The sequence below is a fragment of the Habropoda laboriosa genome, unplaced genomic scaffold (assembly GCF_001263275.1).
Source record: "Habropoda laboriosa isolate 0110345459 unplaced genomic scaffold, ASM126327v1 scaffold243, whole genome shotgun sequence".
In the NCBI taxonomy this organism is placed as follows: Eukaryota; Metazoa; Arthropoda; class Insecta; order Hymenoptera; family Apidae; genus Habropoda; species Habropoda laboriosa.
The window spans coordinates 742,432-752,337 of record NW_017100433.1 but is presented as its reverse complement, the minus strand read 5'-3'; the positions used below and the strand labels follow the sequence as shown (position 1 = coordinate 752,337).

General features: G+C 36.4%; 3 protein-coding genes across 3 annotated transcripts in view; 1 reads left to right on the top strand and 2 right to left on the bottom strand.

Moving 5' to 3' along the window:
- Nucleotides 1-3,052: 3,052 nt before the first annotated feature.
- Nucleotides 3,053-3,544, top strand: LOC108575865 (U6 snRNA-associated Sm-like protein LSm5). Its single transcript, XM_017938778.1, has 3 exons — nt 3,053-3,114; nt 3,195-3,391; nt 3,512-3,544. The coding sequence occupies exons 1-3, from the start codon at nt 3,069-3,071 to the stop codon at nt 3,542-3,544; spliced, it is 276 nt and encodes a 91-aa protein (XP_017794267.1). The 5' UTR covers nt 3,053-3,068.
- A 115-nt stretch (nt 3,545-3,659) lies between these two features.
- On the bottom strand, nt 3,660-4,836 carry LOC108575871 (serine/threonine-protein kinase mos). Its single transcript, XM_017938783.1, has 4 exons — nt 4,763-4,836; nt 4,491-4,681; nt 4,022-4,404; nt 3,660-3,965 (listed from the first exon to the last, which is right to left on the bottom strand). Exons 1-4 carry the CDS (start codon nt 4,834-4,836, stop codon nt 3,660-3,662), a joined length of 954 nt encoding a protein of 317 aa, XP_017794272.1.
- A 1,808-nt stretch (nt 4,837-6,644) lies between these two features.
- The window catches only part of LOC108575896 (band 3 anion exchange protein), a 23,690-nt gene continuing 20,428 nt past the window's right edge, over nt 6,645-9,906 (bottom strand). The window contains exons 9-11 of the mRNA XM_017938828.1: nt 9,482-9,906; nt 8,290-9,447; nt 6,645-8,148 (exon numbers count right to left, since the gene is read on the bottom strand). The exon at nt 9,482-9,906 is cut by the window's right edge and continues 1 nt beyond it. Coding sequence (XP_017794317.1) covers nt 7,476-8,148; nt 8,290-9,447; nt 9,482-9,906 — 2,256 coding nt within the window. The 3' untranslated portion in view covers nt 6,645-7,475. The remainder of the gene's footprint in view (nt 8,149-8,289; nt 9,448-9,481) is intronic.

Genomic DNA, 9,906 nt, shown 5'->3' with positions numbered 1-9,906 from the left:
ATAAAAATCGATTAAATATAATTCGGATGGCGACGATAGTAATTGCAAAGATAGACAAGGATAGCACTAGGAATAGCACAAGGGAATAAATAGGAGTAGAGAAAGATAGCAGAAGAGTAATGAGTAAGACAAGGAAAGATATAGGGATAGACAAGGACAGAAAATTTGAAATATGATACCGCCGCCATCTTGTGTTGGGTGACTGGAAGTACGACTTTTTAATAGGAACACAGAATATAAACAGAGGTATTAGACAAGGAACGCAATAGTGTGCGAGAAGGACAGTGAGAGAACGTTTCCTATTGGCTGGTGGGTATCTAAACTCCATCTTCTGAATGGCGATGAAGTCGGCCAGGGAAAAATCATTAATAACTCAATAATTACGAAGATATTGTGAACTTTTTGAATTGAAGAATGAAGTATGAGCCTTCAGCAACTTTCACATATAGTTTTTAATGCTCTAGACCCTCTCAATAATTAGTTATTAACAATTATTTTGCAAAGTGTCGGCAGCGTTACCTACACTCTTCTGGTTTTTCATTAATTTTGTAGTTTTTCACATATATTTTATCCACTTTCATACGTGCGTTCGAAAGGCTATTCCCTTAGCTACATTCTCGTTAAAGTTTCATTAACATATCTGTCGTAATTTGCAAGATATTAAACATTATTTCTGTAAGTACTACACTCGTCGTATTCAAGCATAATACATTTTCGTCATTTTCATTAATAACTTCATAATTACAATGATTTTGTGAACTTTTAGAATTGAAGAATGAAGTACGGTCCTTTAGCAACTTTCACATATAGCTTTCAGTGCTCTAGACCCTCTCAATAATTATTTATTAACAATTTTAGTACTCGATGTCGGGAACGATACCGCATACCGTCACGTATCTTTACGGTTTTTCAATAATTTCATAGCTTTCTACTAAATTACCATGCAGATAACTATATGTGTCTAAAAGGCAACCCCTTTAGCTACATTCCCATATAATTTTTATTGACATTTCCGGTTTAGTTTAGGAGTTATTAAATATTATGTGGGAGAGTCCCGTACTCCTCGAACTCGTACATAGTCAACTGTTACAAACAATTGCTAATATCTAATAAACCACATCACTTACGACTGCCAAACTAATTGGAGAATATAAATAAAAGTCCATTCTACATTTTGCATGCTTAAAAGTGCATAATTAATGACGCATTTCCATTGAAATAACGAAAATGTGTTACGCTTGAATGCGACGACTGTAATACTCACCAAAAGAATATTAAATGACTCTTAAACCAGAAGGAATCTGTTAATAAAAACAGCATGAGAATGTAGCTAAAGGACTAACCTTTCAGACGGATATAGTTATTTGCATGGGAATTTAGTGGAAAGCTATGAAATCGTTGAAAAACCGTAAACGTATTACATTCGTTTACATACGTCGCATTCAAGCGTAACACATTTTCGTTATATCAATAGAAATGCGTGATAAATTATATACTTTTAAGCATGTAGAATGTAGAATGGGCCTTTGTCGATATTCTGCAATTAGTTTTGTAGCTCTAAGTTGTGCGGTTTAATTGATATTAGCAATTGTTTATAACAGTTCACTATATACGAGTACGATGTATAGGAGACGCTCCCATATAATGCTTAATAACTTCTAAACTAAATGGAATATGTTAATAAAACTTATAAAAGAATGTAGATAAAGGAGTTGCCTTTCAGATGAATACAGTTAGTTGCATGGGAATTTAGTAGAAAGCTATGAAATTATTGAAAAACCGTAAAGGTACTCGCCGGTATGTGATATCGTTCCTGACATCACGTACTAAAATTGTTAATAACTAATTACTGAAAGGGTTTACTGCACTAACAAGTACATGTGAAAGTTGCCGAAGGCCCATACTTTATTCTTCAATTATAAAAGTTCACAAAATCATCCTAATTAATGAGTTATTAAAGATTTTTCCCCAACTGACTTATTTAGCCCGTGGGAGATATGACGTAGGTGCCCGCCAGCCAATAGGAAACGTTTTCTCTCTGTCCTTCTCGCACACTATTGCGTTCCTTGTCTAATACCTCTGTTGATATTCTGTGTTCCTATTAAAAAATCGTAGTTCGCGTCACCCAAAACAAGATGGCGGCAGTATCGTATTTCAAATTTTTTGTCCTTGTCTATCCCTATTGTTTTCCTTGTCTTACTCATTACACTAGTTCTATCCTTCTTTACCCCTATTTATTTCCTTTTCTAACTCATTTTTCTGGTGCTATCCTTGTCCACCTCTATTTCTTTCCTTGTCTAACTTATTTTTCTGGTGCTATCCTTGTCTACCTGTATACCTTTCTTTCTTTAACTTATTTTTAGAGTGCTATTCTTGTCTACCTGTATTCCTTTCCTTGTCTTTCTCATTTTTGTATTGCTACATACCTGAACGAGTTATCCTTCGTAGTAAACACGACTAAATATATTGGATTGCGTAGATAGAACTGTTCACGATTTTTTTACAGCAATAGAATACGCGCATGTGATTTATCATCTACTAATAAACATTTACGTTACTTTCTTATTTGTAATTTCATAGTTACGTTCAATTCTAATTCCAACCACTGCTGATGTAATTTTGTTCTATGCTAAATCGGTAACGTTGGGAACGACATGAAAATGGTAAGAGTCTTCTCGGCCCTTGTGCCGGGGACACAAAATCCTATAGGATGTTAGGTCTATCCTGTACCTCATGTGTAATGATATAATTAAGAAGATTATTATTTCTCAAAATTTTCTTGTATTTTTAATCGAGTCTTACAAGGTTCAATTTGACAAAATTATTTATAAAAAGCCGAATAAAATAACACACCAACTGGCAATTGCTCCTACTTTTAAAGTTTCCCGCGCAAACATTACAAACTACAATTAGTAAGGTAAGTCTAGGTTACCACATTTTCAAGTATTATTTACACCGTATGATACCGCGAGTGTATTCCCGCTATTTCTCCATGGAATAAAAACGCGTATATCGCTGCGTTATTATTTTTGTTTTTAATTGCCTTGTACCTCATTAATATTTCCACTATGACGAGTTCTGTCAGTACAAATCCATCGACGTTATTACCCTTAGGTAAGATGCATATTTGTTTTCAGCGTATTTTTAACCTAATTTTTTTGAGCGGTACACCACATGACTGCATTCACTTACAGAATTAGTTGACAAATGTATCGGTTCACGGATACACATCATCATGAAAAATGATAAAGAAATTGTCGGTACTCTGTTAGGCTTTGACGATTTTGTAAACATGTTACTCGAAGATGTGACGGAAAGTGAAGCTACCCCAGAAGGCCGAAGAGTCACCAAACTCGATCAAATTTTGCTTAATGGAAGCAATATTACAATGGTTAGTAATCTTGGATTATTCAGAATTCAATTTTGTGAAAATTATTTATTGTTTGTATTAATTTCATACAAAAAGCTTTGTTTTATAACACTTGTATTATCATCACCATTTCTGTTGTAGCTTGTACCTGGTGGAGAAATGCCTGATACATAAAGTAAAACTCGTTTTCTTATGTTTTGTAAAATAAAAATCTAAGGATTAATTTAAGCATACTTACTACAAAATAATAAAGATATCTTTCAAGTGAAGATATTAATTGAAATAAATGTTAGGAACTAATTAATGTATCAGTAGTATTTATTACTTCATTGGTTGTGGGCCTGTCAGTAGGATTCTGTAACCACATTTTCCTGTATAATGTCTTATAGATACCTTTAAATTCATCATCAATATTATTATCTTTGGGTCGATGCCCTTTAGCAGAAAGATATATAATTGTGTGACTATGTAATCCCTCAAATGGTAATTCTCTAGATATCATTTGCCAAGCTACAATGCCTAAAGAGTAAATATCTGCTGCAATGGTTGGTCTATTTCCTTTTATTACTTCTGGAGCAGTATACCCTGGTGTACCCTAAGGAGAGGTTATCTTTAATACAGAACTAAAATGGTTGAACAATAAATACATACATGAAATTCATTGTCATCATTTGGTTCTCCTATCAATATAGAACTACCAAAATCAGTAAGCTTTGGTTGACCATCTGCAGACATGAGGATATTTCTAGGCTTAACATCTGCATGAATGATACCAGCATTATGACAAAATTGTAAAGCACTAGTAACACCCTTTAATATAGAAATCCTCTCATTTTTAGTTAACATTGTCTCATCTAGGCAATCTTGCAAGTTAGTACCACATAATTCCATTGTTATTAAAGACAAAGAAGCACCTTCTTCTATCATTAATACTTTCACTATGTTGGAATGCCTTAAAAGAGAAGCATGTTTCTCACAGTTCAATACATTGGAACATTTTTCTGTTTGCATCACTTTAGCTGCCACTTGATCACCTATTGAATATTAAATATTCAAATATACCATGTATGGTATAACATGATAATTTAGTTAGAAAGAGGCACGTTAAATAATGTTTCACCTTTATAAGATGCTTTATATACAGTACCAAATCCACCACTTCCAAGAAATATACCATGTTTAGTAGGAAGACCATCTTTCAATATTTTTTTCCTATTAGGAGTATCAATGTTAAAAGGAGATAGTTGATTTTTATTTTCAATACCTTTCTTACAAGTATCTTTGAAAGGAGTTCTTGGATGTAAGTATGTTCTATGATAGTAAATAACATGTTGAAATGTTTTTGAAGTAACTACTAAATTGAAATGTTATATCATAGTAAAATTGCATTACCTTCCATCCACATTTTTTAATACACGAGGCGATATACTACACAATTTAGTCGCTAACCTTCGTGGTGAAGCCATTTTAAGATTGTGTGCAGGATAAGAACATGTGTTTAGTTCCTTGTCACCTCTAACATACCATAATGAAAACAAACATGTTTTGTATTATAAGGTATATAGATTTTAAGCAAAAGTCAAGGGTGTTAATAATCGTTAAATTACAATAAGAAACACGGTATAGTAAGGATGTAATTTCACAAGGCTATAGAATAGAGGGGAAATAAGATGTTTTATTTGTCTGTTCTCTAATCTAAGGCATAAACCATCTACTAGGAAACTAGTACTAATTATTACTCTTTAATACTGTATGATAACTAGATTATTTACAATTCATTTATGAACTCATAACAATCGATACTTATCTTGATAATCTCTCAATATAGTTAATATCAGTGGTATGTATATAATAACATGTTAATGTACTAGATATAATATATCTAATGAAATTTCGTGTTAAAAACTTCATGCTAATAGTGCATGCTTGTAAGTACTGTCAGTGATTTGTTGTTATAACAATTCTGGACCTCTATCACAATTATGCAGCACAGTGTTATCGAAAACGTGGTTTTCGTATTTTTGTGTAAATAAGTCATACGATTATATAAATTGTTTTTTTTTCTCTTCTTTTTTTCTTTGCGGAAATATTCAGAATAGGATCGAGTGTTATTTAATAAAGTACTTCAGCGGATTAGCAAAATATTTTAACCAATTAAAATATAATGTCTTCTCTTTATATGTAACAGCTTCTAAAATATTCATTCTCGTGTTTCTTCTTCTTTTTTTATTGCAAGTATTCAATATACGATGACATATTATTATTACTATTATTATTATAATTATAGCTTAATCTCGATTTAATGTGTGGAAATTTTACATTTGGAACGCTGAATATTGTAAAATTAATAATTACCGCAAAAATACCTACCAATACTGATCAGTTCTTAAATATCGAAAAATAAAACATAAGGTGAATATTTAAAAGAGTTTATCGCTTGCATAGTTTAGTTTCACTAACTTTAATTTTGCTTATATACTATCTTTAAATAAGTACACGACGATTGATTTAAATAAACACTGTTCGAAGTGGCTTAAAGTCGACTTAAGTTTTTGTTTTCTTTTTAGAAGTAATTCTTTGAATTCTTGAATCGAAAGCGTCTTTCCCTGGATTTTTTTTTTTTTACGATGTTATCAGGTACTTCTCTAAATGTGTGTTTCATGGTACCTCTTCTTCGATTGTTCAACTACATTTAGATTATTCGTGCAATCAAATACATGATGTTAAAATCCAGAATAAAAAGTTATCCATTTTTCGATGCCCGGAGAGTGGTACGATTTTTCAGAACATTGTAAGTGTTCGTGCAACATAAACAAATAAAGATCTTACTGCATAAAACTGTACTGCCTTTTTAATCTCCTTTGTAATAATTAAATCAACTTAAATTGTTACCAATATTTTTCGCGTGATAAAGTACTCGTGAAAAGTTTTTAGTTGGGGAAAGAAACGAAAAATTTGGACGAAAAAGAAAAAAATTGATTCGCAATAATTGGCAAGGCAATATAAATTTGATCCTTTAAAAATACACACAGTTGTAATGAAAACTGCCGCGTCATATTATTTTTACATTCCTAACATTTAAGTTCTTTATAAAATACCAGTTGTTTTTTGTTTCGTTTACCTAGGAATAGTGATCAATTTTTAGAACATACATTCAAAAGATATTGCTAAATGATTGTAATTCTTTGCACGCAGTGCTAATGAGTTACGGTCCCAAAGAAATTAGATTTATAATATTCATTCGATGAGAACAGCTAGTGACAAACTACTTGGACATTTTTTTTTTTATAAAAGATATAGTTTTCATTCAGCTAACGTTACTTCCGTATAAACGGACCAGCACCATTTTGTAATTCACGCTCTTTTGATTTGGCACTCTCGTATCTTGTGCCTTTTACGCTTAAATTTTCCTGAGCAACGTGTCGAGTTCATCACCATTCTTTAGAGGCACTCAGAGGCACCCTTTTTCCCACCGAATCGAAAACAGATGAAACGAATCTTAACTTTTAATTACGAATACATCAAATAGTGTATGCAGGTACCGAATATTCGTTTTGTGTTATTTATATATTTTTGATTTTCTATGGAAAGAAGAGAAGTATATCGAACTAAAGTCTACATTAAAACTGAGAGTGCCTTTTGATTTGAATTGTTCAACTACCTACACACATATCTAACGTACGCGTAAAAATATATCTCTCGTTTCACCTTGTTGATACATCGTTATCATCGATTATTTACAAATTTTGTAGTAAAAAATAATTTTTACGAATGTAACGAGTTAACACCACCGTTGGGAATCAGAAACCCCTTTATCTACCCCTTATCTATGTCCTCTCTCTTAGTTCATTGGTATACATATTTGCTCTTTCACGAAAATAGATTCTTCTCTTCTCAAGTACTTCGCGCTAGTATTTTCAGAATCGCTCTGATAAGTGATAGGAATCATAAGTTACAGAACAAATCCTTCGAAAACAAGAAAGGGATAAGAAGAAGAAGAAGAAGGAGAAGAAGAGGAAGAAGAAGAATGATAGGCGAAGAGGAAAAAGAACGAAGGGTAGGGGAAGAAGGATATTATTGTGGACAAGGTCGAATAAGGCACTATCTAACCAGGTAACGGAGCTTCCTCGTAGAAATCCAGCTCTTCCTCGGTACTCTCATGTTCAGATCCTTTGCTGTCGAGTGCCCTAAGCTCTGAGGCGGTAAAAATATGGCTCATCTGAGATCGTAGGGGTATCATGAGAACGAGGAAGAACGGAAGCGCCAGGGCTGCTCTGGTGCTCTTCACGATCCACAGTACAGCCAGGCACAGAATTTGTACGAGGGTGAATATGTGCATCTTGTAGGTTTGCACGCGTCGCACGTAATTGGCAGATCCATGGTGTTTCACCGGCATGAAGAACAGCTTGACACGGTCGAACAATTGTACACCGTTCGTCGAGGAGATACCCATGTAGAGAAACACCCCGAGAAGGACGGACATTGGTACGCGTCGCAACAGAGGTGCCATCAGCACGCTCACGCCAATCAACACGGCGACCAATAGAGCGCTCACTCTCTGCTCCTTCACTTCGACGATGTGCGGCTTGTCCCCGGGAGCGTGAGTGCGGGACATCACCGTCACCGCTGAGACGTGCGTCAACGATCGAACCGAGGCGGCGCAACACCACGGGGCGCCCATTAAACCACACCCGACATTCATCAGGCACACCACCACTATATCCATGTGGTACCCGTTACCTTTTCGCAGTTTTCGTTCTTTTTTGTCGATGATTAGCCTACGAGAAAGGGAACACTATAGACCTTAGGAAATTTCTATTCCATTATCTTTTTTTTTTTTCATAGATTCTAATAGGAAAAGAAAAGAAAGAAAGAGAGAGAGAGAGAGAGAGAGAAGAAGAGGGGAAAGTAATCCTTACTCGGAGATTTGAGTTTCCATGAAAACAAGAATGTAAACCAGCAACGCAGGTACGATGCAGGCCATGGCCATCCACAGGGGAATAGGTTTCTGTATTCCAGCTGGTGATACGAGCCAATTTCTGCCAGGCAAAGTCGGCGTTAGTCCTTCAGGAACCAGTAGCTTCTCCGTCTTCACCTTGGCCAAGTAATCGATCAACGCGAACACGATGATACTGATCGGTACACCGAAATCACCGAAAGCTCTTCTGGCGCTTCGACCGAGGTAATGACTGTTACGGAATATACGCAGGTAGTAAGCACCGAGGAAAGTACCAAGGCACAATATCGTGCACATTAACGCGGTATTCGGTTGATTGATCAATAATCCAACGACGTTGTATCCTGGTATCAGGGATTGCGGTTTATCTACCGGTATAGCTATTATTTCGCCGGTCTCCGGTGAAACGACCTTGATCTCCGTCACGTTCAACGGCTCCTGATAATATATCGTTTCGTTCGTTTCAGGAATGAAACTGTATTCGTCGAGCAGCGGGTTCTTCACGAAGTAATTGTACAGTTTGATAAACGTTTCGACAATGTACAGGATAGAAATCAAGCCTGTGAAGATCTCCTCGGTGAAACGGGTGAACAGTCTAACTAACACAGATCCTTCGACACAGGCGATAGCCAAAGCTATGATACCCATCCATGCTCCAACGTAAACTCTCACGGTTAAAAATTCCAGCTCGTTCGCCAAACAGAAGTTGTACAAGCTTTCGTCGAACAGCAACAATGGACCCGTTGTGCCAATGATGACCAGAGGTTGAGTGGAGAACAGAGCCATTATCACTCCTGTCCAGGAGCCAGAGACCAAGGTTTCCGATATACCAATAATATTGTGCGTCTTGTCGCTCATTAAACCGCCAAAAGTGATTGCCGTGCAGAGAGCAGCGAAGTACATGAAGATAGCCGCTGCTAAACAAGATGAGCTCAAGCCGTCGGTGAAGTCGGACAAGTAGAAAGGATAGCGTCTCTTGATATCGTTGATGAGGCCGCCAAACGGACGCTTGGTTCTTCGAAGTGGATCATCGTCGCCAGGAGGTTTCTTCTCTTCTTCGCCAGCAAGAAGAGCTACGAGTATATAAACCAAGTGTCCAATCACTTGTAGCCATTCTTTTCTTTAATTCCAATGTCATAGAGACGTTGTTAAACTTACCTTTTTTCACAGCAGCTTCGCTCTGTATAGGCTTGAACTTGTCCTCGAGCGCTTTGGCTTTCCGCAATCTAATCGCCTCGCTTTTCGCCTTGAGCTCGCTGAACGGCAGCAACGCCTGTCTCTCCCAATCACCAGGAGGCAGGACGATAGAGTCGTCCAAGAACTCATTGATCGCGGACAGAAGCTCGCGTCTCTCGTTCGCTTTGTACGCAACTTTATGGAACGACGTATTGGCCATCAGGGTGGCGATCGATCTACCGATTTCGTGATAATCTAGATCAGCGTTCCTCGGGCCCAGTAAGGTGAACATGAATCTTACTGGTATCGTGACTTCCGTGATCGATGGAATGAACACGCCCTCTGCTAGCCTGACGAACGCGATCGTCGGCTGGTCCAGAAAATCAACCGCACCGACCAGCAC

Excerpts from the sequence above, each read along its gene's own strand:
- LOC108575865 (XM_017938778.1), top strand. The coding sequence starts at position 3,069 with ATGACGAGTTCTGTCAGTACAAATCCATCGACGTTATTACCCTTAG. Across the intron at positions 3,115-3,194 it reads ATCGACGTTATTACCCTTAG|AATTAGTTGACAAATGTATC; the intron begins GTAAGATGCATA and ends ATTCACTTACAG. Across the intron at positions 3,392-3,511 it reads ATGGAAGCAATATTACAATG|CTTGTACCTGGTGGAGAAAT; the intron begins GTTAGTAATCTT and ends TTTCTGTTGTAG.
- LOC108575871 (XM_017938783.1), bottom strand. The coding sequence starts at position 4,836 with ATGGCTTCACCACGAAGGTTAGCGACTAAATTGTGTAGTATATCGCCT. Across the intron at positions 4,682-4,762 it reads TTAAAAAATGTGGATGGAAG|AACATACTTACATCCAAGAA; the intron begins GTAATGCAATTT and ends TTACTATCATAG. Across the intron at positions 3,966-4,021 it reads ATGATGACAATGAATTTCAT|GGTACACCAGGGTATACTGC; the intron begins GTATGTATTTAT and ends ACCTCTCCTTAG.